Genomic DNA, 12034 nt, shown 5'->3' with positions numbered 1-12034 from the left:
GGGTGTGTGCTTGAAGGGGCTTCTTGGCTTAGGTGACACAGAGTATACCATGTTCAGTGAGAGTGAGTCACCCTGTCGCTTGATTTCTGAGGCTCTTTTTGGCACAGTCCATTTCAGAAGAAGATAGGAATCTTATCCCTGAGCGGGGCATAGTTTTGTTATCTGTAGGTAACTGGTGACAATAGTATTGGTATTTATAATACTAAAGAGTATTTATGAACTTATGATAAATCACATTGATAATGCATGATTTTGTAAATTATTAGGTGTGCTTTCATTTATGTGACTTTAGATTTATCATCATGAGCATCATGGGAGATGAGTGTTATTATGTCTCCAATAAAAAATGTATTTTTCCATTTTTAAGATGAGGGTTCTGAGCCCCCAGAAGGCATGTGAGACACAGCCAAGATTGCATTATTAAGGACTGGCCAACCCGGGACTTGAACCAAGGCCTCTGACCTCAGGCTGTGTGTCCCGTCCATCACTCATAATCTTTTGTCAGCTTATTTGTCTTGGGTATGGGCATCCTGATGGTGGGGGATGGTGGGAGGCAAGTCCATGTATTTATTTAATCTGACCGAGGACTGTTTGGCCTTGGTGCCTTCATGGCTGATGGATTCATCCCTATCCCCTTCAGCCATTTATTTTTATTATTATTATTATTTTTTTTACAAACCCATGTTGGATGGATGAGTGAAAATTCCTGACCACTGCTGGAAAAAATAACTCCTCTTGATGTGTGAGTCATCAGGGTCATCTCTGTGCATAAAGGACAACATATTATGTTGAGGGAAGAACCCAAGGAATAAATTGGAAAGGAACCGAGTCATGGATGAAATTAGGGAGTGAGGGTTCCAGAGACACTGCTCATGTGCTCCTTTTTACTTAGTGACTCAAATCCACATTCACTGAATGGAGAATGCCTAGCATCTTTACCAAGAGGCAGTGGCATTGGATCTCTGCCCATGCTGTTGGCCTTTCAGCCTGTCTTCCCATCACCTGGGAATACCTGAGTTCATGGATGAGTCATGATCTTAGCTTTTCCAACTGAGCTGCTCAGGAGGGGAGTATTTATATCCAGTGACCCATTAGCCCATTACCCCATGATAGCCTTGTATACCCTACTTATCCTCATGGGCCTGAGTTCCCATGAGTCTTCAAAGGCCATTCTAGGGTCAGGGAGTACAGAGATGATCCCTTTGACGGTGCTGGAGAGTTTAGACAATACTGCTGTGATAGTACTTCCTTTCTTAGGATTTTACCCTTTCCTCGGGGCTGCTACTCTGGCCTGAGCATAGTAGACATAGTGATCTACAGTTCTCAAGCCACATAGAGGGCTGAGCTCCTGATGTACACTGATTAAAAACTACCTGAGCTTGGAAAAAGGTAAATACGTACTTATTTGTTTATGTAACACTGAAAAGCTAGACGATGTCACAGACCGCTAAATGCCAGACTGTTAGACTTGATGCATTGTATTCATTTCCATCTTTGTAGGTGGAAAAAAAACCTTAGTGGTAAATGAACATGACTGCTAAGGTCACTACCAACAGCAATTTCTGAGATCTAATGCCATGCCAGGCACTGGGCCAAGCAGTCTCTGGAATTGTGTACATTATTTAATTCTTATAATAATTTATCAGGTAGGAATTATTACTGTCACCTCACATTCGGGGACACTGAGGTACTCGGCAAGGTTAAGTATCTTGTTTCGGGTTACCCACGAACCAAGTGATAGCATATGGACTCAGGGTCTCGACCATTATGCTTAGCTGTCTCCCAGCCTCTTAAAATCTCTTTCTAATTCAAGGATCGGTTCTGCAATAGTTTTCAAAAAGTGCATGATTGTAGTTCTTTCTTGCGTTGCCCTAGTGCTGATCAGGGACTCTGTCATAAGGAGCTAATTCGGGGCTCTCTTTTTTGGGAGTCTCATGTCTGGTTCTCCCGGAATGCCTGCCCCTTCGTCTGTAGGAGGCGAGGGACAGCGTTTCTCTGGGAGACATCTGGGGTCTGTAGTTGGCTGAATTATTGAGAAAACGTTCAGTGCTCCTTCAAAAAAATCATTGGATGCGAAATCAATGGCGTGCTGCCCTGGTGACCTGTTTCATGGAGTTTTAGAAACAGTTGTTCTGTGGATATATATTTAAAGAAAATGTCAGATTTATCCTAGAGGATCATGGGATTCTGCATTCATCTTTGCCTGGGATCAATATACTGGTGAGCTAGATGTGACTTATGGAGGAATGAAGACGTTCCCTCCAATATGAGTCAGTGTGTGAGAGCCACCATGTCCCAGAGTATTTTATTTCTGTCGTATTGTTAAATAAGAAAAAATTACATCAGAAAATAACGAAGCCCCCCTCCAAGGAGCAGTCACCCTGGTAGGGGTCTGTTTTTTGACGAAGAATTGAATGTTGAAAGTGGAAAATTTATCTTTTGGCTTGGAGGGGCCCCATGTTGGCTTTTTGCTGTGGCTATGATTAAAATCCAAACAATCCCAGTTCCTGGCACATGGAAGAGGGGGTAGTATTTTCTTGTCCGACTTCCTGATTAGTCCACATGGCACCATCTGCCATGAGCCTTCTAGACTGCCAGGGTCTGCCCAGTGGAGCCTGTGGACTGGGGTGTAGGGCTGGGTTGGGTATTTCCAGGAAGAAACAATCTTGGCCCTGGAGGAGAGAGGCCAAGGGGAGATGGCTCTCTGTGCCATGGCAGCCGGAAGATCACAAAGCCAGACGTGTGAGGCTTTGAGCCGCCTTCTGTAGGAAGGGGTAAACTAGGGCATTCAGGGATTTGTCAGCACATTTCATTCTGTCGTTGAGGATGTCTGCCTTCTCTAACCAGACCCTTCCCTGCAGCCCCCCCAGAAGATCCTTGATTGGAGAATGCATGCTGTTGGGATTCCCCATTGGGAGGACTGAGTGTCCATGACCTTTCCAGCAGTAGTAGAGGAGGAGATGAAAGAGCTATAATATTGAGCACCTGTTATGAACAAAGTCCTGTCTCATCCTTGGAGCAACCCCACATGGGAGGTATCATTATAACCAGTTTTGCAAATGAGAGGTTGAGGCTTGGCCAAGTTAAACAACTGGTCCAAGATTAAAGAGCTTGTAAGTGGTAATGGGAATTGGTATTATGAGAATTAGCATTACCACATCCAGCTCTGCTGTTTTCAGAGACCAGTGCTCTTTCCTTGAACAGCTCAGCAACACCACCTCCCACCCCCTTGCCCCTCCCATACTTAACTGTCTCCTTCTGGAAACTGCTCTCAAGATGGTTATCTTTCCTAGTGGAACCACTGGGGGGAAAGCCCAGAGAGGTTAGCATCTCGGAGCCCTTGTCATGTGCTGGAGGTTTCCTTTACTCATTTCTCACTTACTCTTGTCAGATGAAGGGTATGGTCTAGGCTTTACACCTGGCCCATCGCCCCTGACCAGTCCAGGCTGTGTTTCTCTTATTGGGAGAACTGGAAACATCTCTCAGGACTCCCTTTGGAGTCCTCAGTCCTGTTTCAGTGGCACGGGTTTGCGGAAATTTGAGTTGACAGTGCATAGTTGCTCTGAGAAGTTTCTTCTATGTCAAGATGGTGTTTTTTTCCATACAGAGAGGACTGGAACTGTCTGTCCAGAAATCAGAGCGAGAATCATAGAGATTGTCTTCGAGATAAAGAATGAATTAGAAAGAAAAGAAGCTTGGATTCTGAATCCCATGACACAGTTTAGGCAAAGGCAAGAGGCACCAGAGGATCTAAACCCACAGCACAGAAAGCTTCCAGAAATACCCTAAGGACCATTAGTGTATCTTGAACAGGCTTCTCTTAATACCCTGCACGCACAGAGCAGTCATGATTAAAACAGATTGGAGTATTTCATTCTCTTAAAGCAAAGTGATAATTACCTCTGGTATAATTTGCAGATTTAATCGACTTGGTAAAATATTAACTCGGTATTGGGGATGGGTTTGGGCTGATCCTGGCACTTCCTTTCTCCTGGTCTTGGGCATGATCACTTCCCATAGCTCCCAAAGAAGTCCCTGAATGATTGTGTTAATAGTAGTGTTACTGTAATAATAATTTCTGGCCTCTTTCCAGCCTCTTTCAATTCACAGAGCACGTTAGCATGTGTTATCACGAATCCTCATCGCTTTGTGAAGGAGGGTCGTGCGCAATTACCCCCATTTGACAGACATTAGAGCGGAGTCTTGGAAAAGCAAGTTACTTGACATACTTATTTCCTAGGGTTGCCTTAAACCACCACAAATCTGGAGGCTTCAAACAATAGAAAGTGACTCTACTCTTCTGGGGGTGAGAAGGCCAAAGCTAAGGTATCACAGGGCCCCTCTCCCTTTAGAGGCTCTCAGGAGGAATCCTTGCACATCTTTTCTGGCTTCTCGTGGCTCTGTGGCTCCTGGTGTTCCGTAGCTTGTGTCAGTGCCACTCCAGTCTGTGACTCCCCTCTTCACATGGCTGCACTCCCTGTCTCTCTGTCTATGGCCTCTCCCTCTTCTCTTATTAGGACACCGAGTCACTGGATATAGGGTCCACCCTGAATCCAGAATGATCTTGTCTCATGACCATCCCATGATCCTTAACTTGATCACACCCTCAAAGACTCTTACTTCCAAGTAAGGTCACATTCGCGGGTCTTGGGGGTTAGGACTTGAACAGATCTTTGCCAGGGGAGGGGGAGGGGAGAGACACAGTTGAGTGCACCATCTTTGCTCAAGGTGACAGCTGGCTCAACCCAGATCTTTGGTTTGTGTACTTCTTCCACCATTGTGTTACCTCTAGGAGGCCAGCAACACTCACCTGGCCCTCTGGACGTGCTTCCCTCGTTAACAGCAGGTCTGTGTCCCTTCTCCATTTTCCACTGCCGGCCCTGGATTGCCATGGGCAGCTCTGTGGAGGGGAGAAGAAAGCCAGAGTGACGACTGGAGGGAAATCCGTGTTTTCTGAACACCTCATCGTAGCCTTGGTCATGCAGTGGGGGTCTGTGTGTGCGTGTGCTCGGGTGGGGCTGCGTTAATCTGTGGGAATCCCTGAGGGCCCTGCGATTGGGCCCCAGGCCATGTTGGGGTGAGGGCTGGGTGTTGCTAAGCTCTGCCCTGGAGCAGCTGTTGCTGTATTATTCATGGGGCCGCCTGCATTATTGATGGGGCAGGGAAAGCCTGACTTCAGGATCCCCAAGACAGCCCCTGATGCCCGGGCTGAAGGGCCCTTCTCCAGAGACCTGACATGCGGGGACAAGAGACAGCATCACGTAGACTGAGGGCTGCCCTTCTTTGCTTCTGGCCCATCTCCCCCAGTCGGGGTGCGAAGACAATGGTAGGTTTCCTCTGAGGATGCCCAGGGCACCCCTGTTTGGAGACTCAACATGCTTTCTGTTGTGTGTGTGCATCTTGCCCTCAAGAAGGAAAGTCCTAGGGATGCGGGGAAACTGAAGGTTTATTTTGCAGCCTCCAGGAGACTCTGGAATGGAGGAGGGGTCTTATGGCACATCCTTTCTATTGGACCACGTCCTAGAGGAAAGGGACGGAAGGAAACAAAAAGCCATTAGTGTGCTTGTGCATGACAGTGTCGTCCCACCCAATTCTCTCACCAGCCTCAGGATGCTTTGGCGCTGTCGACCCTTTGTGGGGAGACACTGAGAAGTCCGGGTACATAGGGCAGGACTGAAGAAAGTGCATGTGGCCCCAAGCAACCCAGCCCAGCCCCTCGCTTGCTCATCTCTTCCACCCAGGTGGATAATTTGTATTTTTACAACTGCTTCATAATGAATGACCACATCTTGTCAAGCGAGCACCTGGGGAAGACAGGGCTGACCTGGTCCAGTTTGCATATATGGGAGCATCTGGACCCTCGCTACCATCCCGGGCCTGTCCTCACCTTACCCACGACACGAATGCAAACGCTGATCCACTTCCTTTGGGCTTCTTGCCCTCCACATGCTGAGCAGCCACTCTGACCCCCTGCATTCCCCAAGGAAGCCTCACACGAGGGTTAAACGGGGGTGATGCGCATGGGGCGTTCAGTGTAGTGGCGGGTGCGTGGTAAGTGCGATGCAAATGTTACTCCACTTTTATTTCTCAGCCCTCATTTCCTCCTGCCTACTTGTCTTTCCTCTCTATCCATTGTCTCGGCCACGGTGGCCTCTAGCCTTAATGCCAGGGCGGACATCTCCAAGGTCTGACCTCACCATTCACTTTGCTCCTCTAGGACCTCATCCTGATTCCTAATACACTGAACCTCTTCCTTTCCACTGGTTCCTTCTCTTCTGTTTTCAACTAAAGACCCTTCTCTCCGTCTTTGATTTCCTGTCTCCCAGAGCTTCAAACCTTCCCTTCCTTCCTTCTGCCTCCAGCAAAGCCCCAAATACCACCTTGTCTTCCTGTACGGTGCCTGCCCTGTCCTCCCTCGCCCCCCCCACCCCGCTCTTAACCAGTCCACTCTAGGCCCTTATCAACCAGGCAGCAGTTCTCAAATGGGGGTCCAGGGTCTCCCGTGGGGGTCTCCAAGACCCTCTTGGGGAGATCACGAGGTGCCGTCTGACACGTTCTTTGCCCTTACCACTTCCATTCTCCTGTGGGGGTGCCGTGGAATTTTCGAGAGCCCACGTGCCACGTGATAACATCATTGCTCTGATGACCGAGGGAGTTTATGCTAATACAGGGTCATGTTTGAAAATTTTCTATTTGAATTCCAAAACGGGAAATAGTAATAGATATAATCCACACACACAAAGGCTCTTTGAGGCCCTCAGTAATTCCTTTTAGAAGTTTTTAAGTTTATTTATTTTTGAGAGAGAGGGAGTGAGCAGGGGAGGGGAAGAGAGAGAGAGAGAATGAGAGAATCCCAAGCAAGATCTGTGCTGCCAGCCCAGAGCCCGACACAGGGCTCAAACTCAGGGATGGTGAGGTCATAACCTGAGCTGAAACCAAGCGTCGGAAGCTTAATCGACTGAGCCCGCTCAGTAATTTTTAAGGGTAAAAAGGAGTTCTGAGACCAGAAAGACTGAGAACGTTGGCCTCGAGCCTGTGGCCTCCATGTGTCCGTGCGCGAGTGAGGAAGAGAACTCCCCTCTGGGTGCAGAGAGCCCCACACCAGGCGCTGGGTCTCATCAAGGTGTGCGGACTGGATTCCATACCCCATTCATCCTTTCATCCCTTTGCCCGGCGCTTTGAGAAATGCACGGACTCCATGGTGACTCCGTGTTTGGAAGACCCCCTCACCCGTGCGCCACTCTGGCCCTCCCCTTCCCCAGTCTGTCCTGCACAGACCTGCTTTGTTCCCATCATGTTGAGCTCTCACTGGTTCCCACTGCCTCCGGGGTGAATTCCAGACTTCCCGATGTTTGCTGTGGCCCCCGAGTCCTCCTCCACGTGGCCTACTCTCCCAGCTTCATTTCCCGGTGCCCCTTGATGTGAACTCTGTGCCCTGGCACAGCCTTTCTTCCCTGTTTGCCCATCTCAGCCTCCAGCACTGCTTTGGACTCTCCCCCTGGTCTCTCCCCAGGAGCCACGAAGTCGGGGGCTGCCGACTCCTCGGGGTCTCTGCTCACTCCCAGACAGGTGTGGTGGGGTGGAGAGGGCACAGGGTTTGGAGTCCAGCAGTGAGAGGAGGTCTCTCTTCTCTACGGGGACAGTGCTGGCTGTCTCCCAGGGTGGCTGTGGGAAGCAGCTGCTCGGGGAAGGTTAGGGCTCTTCTCCTTTTCTGAAAGAGAGCAGCATACTTTTATTTATTTAATTTTTTTTTTATAGTTTATTGGCAAGTTGGTTTCCATATAACACCCNTAGGAGGGTGCCTGTTTCTCCACATCCTCGCCAGCATCTGTAGTCTCCTGATTTGTTCATTTTAGCCACTCTGACCGGTATGAGGTGTTATCTGAGAGCAGCGTACTTTTAGACCAAAGGGCTATCATGCAGAGGTGCTGGCATATTCTACCTGCGGCCTCCCATGGGCTGGGAAACACGGATTCCTCCTCCCGGAAGGCTTTCTTCCTGAAAGCTGATCATTTCAGATGCACGCTTAACTACTTTGGAATCCCATCACTTGTCCAAAATATCCTGGTTATCCAAGTGCCCTTCCCTCTGGGCACCAACGGATTTATCTCCTTACTGGTCCAGAAAGAGAATCATGTCCTTCCTACTAATCTAGGCATTCAGATTTATCGGGTGCCCTTTACTTGAAGAGTCTTACATCAATGAATGCCATTCATTGTCCCCCTAATGAGATAACCCCTTTTAGAAGGGCAGAGACTGGCTCTAAGTCACAGGGAAAGTGAGTAGAGAAGGAAGGCCTTGAACTTGACTTTTCCCCATCAGACGCTCCTCTTCACTAAGCTGAGTGCCCCTGGAGAACAGAGACTATGTCATTCACCTCTGTATCAGCAGCATTCAGCCCCCAGCCAAGCATGAACAGGTGCTTAGGAGAATCTTGTTGAATGAAAGAATTAAGCTGGTCCCAGGATGGGCTTTGAGCGGATCTTGGAAATAGCTAACTACTTACTCCCCAGAGAGAGTAACTTTCCTTCCTCCTTCCCTCCCTCCCTTCCCTTCTTTTATTCATTCAACAGGAATTTATTTGCCAAGCACAGTTATAGGTACTGGCGATACAGCAATGAACCAATGTCTCTGACCTCCACGGAGCTTAATTTTTATTTGGTGAGACAGATGATAAATAAGCAAATATTTATTTATTTATTTATTTATTTTTTATTTATTTATTTTTTTAATATTTTTATTTATTTCTAGGAGAGAGAGAGAGAGAGAGACAGCGTGAGCAGGGGAGGCTCAGAGAGAGAGGGAGATACAGACTCTGAAACAGGCTCCAGGCTCTGAGCTGGCAGTCAGCACAGAGCCCGACGCAGGGCTCGAACCCACGAACCGCGAGATCATGACCTAAGTGAAAGTCGGACGCTTAACCGACTAAGCCACCCAGGCGCCCCAGCAAATAATTTTTTTAAAGTGATGCTGGGCAGTGATGAATTCTTGAAAGAAGAAAATAGTCGGGCGGGTGACTGGGCTGTGCTAGGGCAGGGGTTAGTGACAGCTCACCTATAGATGTGTTTGGAGGAGACCATACGATTCTCAGAGAGTCAGTCTGGCAGATATGTTATGGGCTAGAACTCTGCAGGAAGAAGGGACAGGCAATACGTGCAAAGGCCCTGAAGCAAGAGCAGGCTGGTCATGCTACTGACCTTGATGGACAGCAAGGTCAGTGTGGCTGGAGACGAGGAAAGGAGCATGAGGTAGGAGATGGTGTCAGAGAGGTGATGTAGTGCATTGCAGACCCCGTGGGCCTTTGACTTTGACTTCCAATGAAATGGGAGGCAGCTGGAGGGTTTTCAGAACCAGAGTGGCCAAGCTGACATATTTAATAGCATCTTGTTGCCGGGTAGGTTAAGTGGAGTGGATTTCTTTTTTTCAAATGAGTTTATTAGTTTAAAAACTAGATACATTCGTGGACTTGTAAGTATGTTGCAATTTCTCTGCAGAGCTTGCTAAAGCCCTTCTGTCCTTGTCCCTGGAGAGCAGCTGGGGGCCTTCCCCGCCCTGGAGGGAGCTGGGCCACCTTGGGTTCAGGAGGTCCCTTCCCCTGTCATCTTGCTCACAGGAGGTTGGAGCAGAACTTCTTCAACTGCAGCTGTGACATCCGCTGGATGCAGCTGTGGCAGGAGCAGGGGGAAGCCAAGCTCAACAGCCAGCACCTCTACTGCATCAGCGCCGACGGCTCCCAACTGCCCCTCTTCCGCATGAACATCAGCCAGTGTGGTGAGTGAGCCGCCTGGCCCCAGCCTCCAGGAGGCAGCCCTCGGGCCCCGGGGATGGCCCTGCGCAGTACCCTGGAGCCTGGGCCTTCCCTCCTCCCCCCGCCCCCACCCATCCCTGAACTCCTCCTTGGGTGCAGACCTAGCTTACCGTTTACCTCCTTGGTCGTTCCTGTTCTTGCTGAGCCAGCCATGGGAAGGCTAGTTTTGGGAATGAAGACAGGGGTTAAAGGGTGCCCCTTCTCAACGGACCACAGTCATCCTTTCTCTCTTGAGCTACTTGTCAACCAGATTCGGAGGCGTAGGTCTCAAAGTGTGGTTTCTAGACCTTCCTGTCCCAGGACAATCTAAGGTACTTGAGGATAGCAGGTTCCTGGGCTCAGCCGACTTGTGAGATCCCAGAATGTCTCAGGATGGGTCTCGGGAAGCTGAATTTCTAGCAAACTGCTCATGGGAGTGAAGCGGGCTAACGCTGAGAGCGGCCAAAGTGGAAGGTGCCTTTTGACATGGTTGCTGGAACTGCCCAGGCTCCACCCACGAGGTCCGACATCTGCCGGGGAGATGGGGGGCTGGGGGCTTCCCAGAGCTCAAGCAGGCCAGCGTCCAGCTCAGGGACAAAGTTTTGGTATTGAGTGTTCGCTTCCCTTTCCCCTCCTCCTGTCCTCCCTCCCAGACCTTCCTGAGATCAGCGTGAGCCATGTCAACCTGACCGTACGAGAGGGTGACAATGCTGTCATCACTTGTAATGGCTCTGGATCACCTCTGCCCGATGTAGACTGGATAGTCACCGGACTGCAGTCCATCAACACCCACCAGGTAGGCGACCGAGCCTCCGGCCCCAATGGGAGGCTGGGGAGCCCTCACCTCTTAGTCCAAAGGAGGTAAATCATGAGCAGAAGCAAGGCTCGTGAGAGTAAGGAAGGGGAGGGAAGGTTGGTGCAGACTTGGTTTTCATCCAGCTGCACTCTTTCTCGCCAACTTGATCTTAAACATGCCAATCAGTTTCTCAGCACCTTAGTTTTCTCATCTGTAAAATGGGCATATGCTACCATTCACCTTCTAGGGTAACTGTGAGGATCTCCTGAGCTCTTGGCTCTAGAGAGCCAGGCATTTAGTGAGCACAGCAGCAGGAAACCCTTCCTTCACTTGCCGCACAGCTTTCTTTTTGGTTCCTGAAGGTGTTTGGGAGGTGGGTGAGGAGTCACTTTGTAGAAACTGACTCCTCCTTTTTGTCGGGGCCTTAGACCAATCTGAACTGGACCAATGTGCACGCCATCAACCTGACGCTGGTAAACGTGACAAGTGAGGACAACGGCTTCACCCTGACATGCATTGCGGAGAATGTGGTGGGCATGAGCAATGCCAGCGTCGCCCTCACCGTGCACTGTGAGTGGCTGCCGTTGGGGAGGGCGGTGCAGGAGGCAGGGGCCAGTATTGTAGGAGTCAGTCCCTGGCCAGTAACTCCAGAAAGGCTGCCTGTGTCCCTCAGAAGGTGGTGTGCTTCCACCTCCTCTGTGTCTTCGGGACACTCCGAAGCTGCCCCAAGTCCACCTTCTGTTACCCCCTAGAAGGTCACGGAAGGAGCCCTCCAGGTGTGCAGGACCCAGGAGCCTTGGGCAAAGACAGCCCTCCCTTCCCCTCCTGTCTCCCCCCAGTCTTTTCAGAACCGGGTGGGGAAGAACTGGGATTGCCATCCCGGTGTCTGGAAGGCTGCCCTGGGACGCGGGAGACTCTGAGCCCGGGAGTCAGCCGATGTATCCCTCCTCAGACCCTCCCCGCGTGGTGAGCCTGGAGGAGCCGGAGCTGCGGCTGGAGCACTGCATCGAGTTCGTCGTGCGCGGCAACCCGCCACCCACGCTGCACTGGCTGCACAACGGGCAGCCGCTGCGGGAGTCCAAGATCACGCACATGGAGTACTACCAGGAGGGCGAGGTGTCCGAGGGCTGCCTGCTCTTCAACAAGCCCACCCACTACAACAACGGCAACTACACCCTGATTGCCAAAAACCCGCTGGGCACGGCCAACCAGACCATCAACGGCCACTTCCTCAAGGAGCCCTTCCCAGGTGAGGGCAGTGCGGCCTTAAGGTGCATGGATTCCTTCCGGGAGCATGCGCGGTGGGGCTGGATGGATGGATTCCTTCTGGGAGCATGCGCGGTGGGGCGTGGATGGATGGATTCCTTCCGGGAGCATGCGCGGTGGGGCGTGGATGGTTGGATCCCTTCTGGGAGCATGCGCGGTGGGGCGTGGATGGATGGATTCCTTCC

The 12034-nt window shown here is 50.5% G+C and overlaps 1 protein-coding gene across 1 annotated transcript in view; it reads left to right on the top strand.

The window, feature by feature from the left end:
* The window catches only part of NTRK3 (neurotrophic receptor tyrosine kinase 3), a 353170-nt gene that overhangs the window by 115920 nt on the left and 225216 nt on the right, over positions 1-12034 (top strand). Inside the window, 4 exon segments of the mRNA XM_077774348.1 lie at positions 9614-9771; positions 10441-10583; positions 11012-11153; positions 11536-11832. Of these exon segments, the coding sequence (XP_077630474.1) occupies positions 9614-9771; positions 10441-10583; positions 11012-11153; positions 11536-11832 (740 nt within the window).

Source organism: Crocuta crocuta, unplaced genomic scaffold, assembly GCF_008692635.1.
Source record: "Crocuta crocuta isolate KB4526 unplaced genomic scaffold, BGI_CrCroc_1.0 scaffold7, whole genome shotgun sequence".
Taxonomy (NCBI): Eukaryota; Metazoa; Chordata; class Mammalia; order Carnivora; family Hyaenidae; genus Crocuta; species Crocuta crocuta.
Note: the sequence above shows the minus strand (reverse complement) of the source record. Positions and strands in the feature narration are given on the sequence as shown.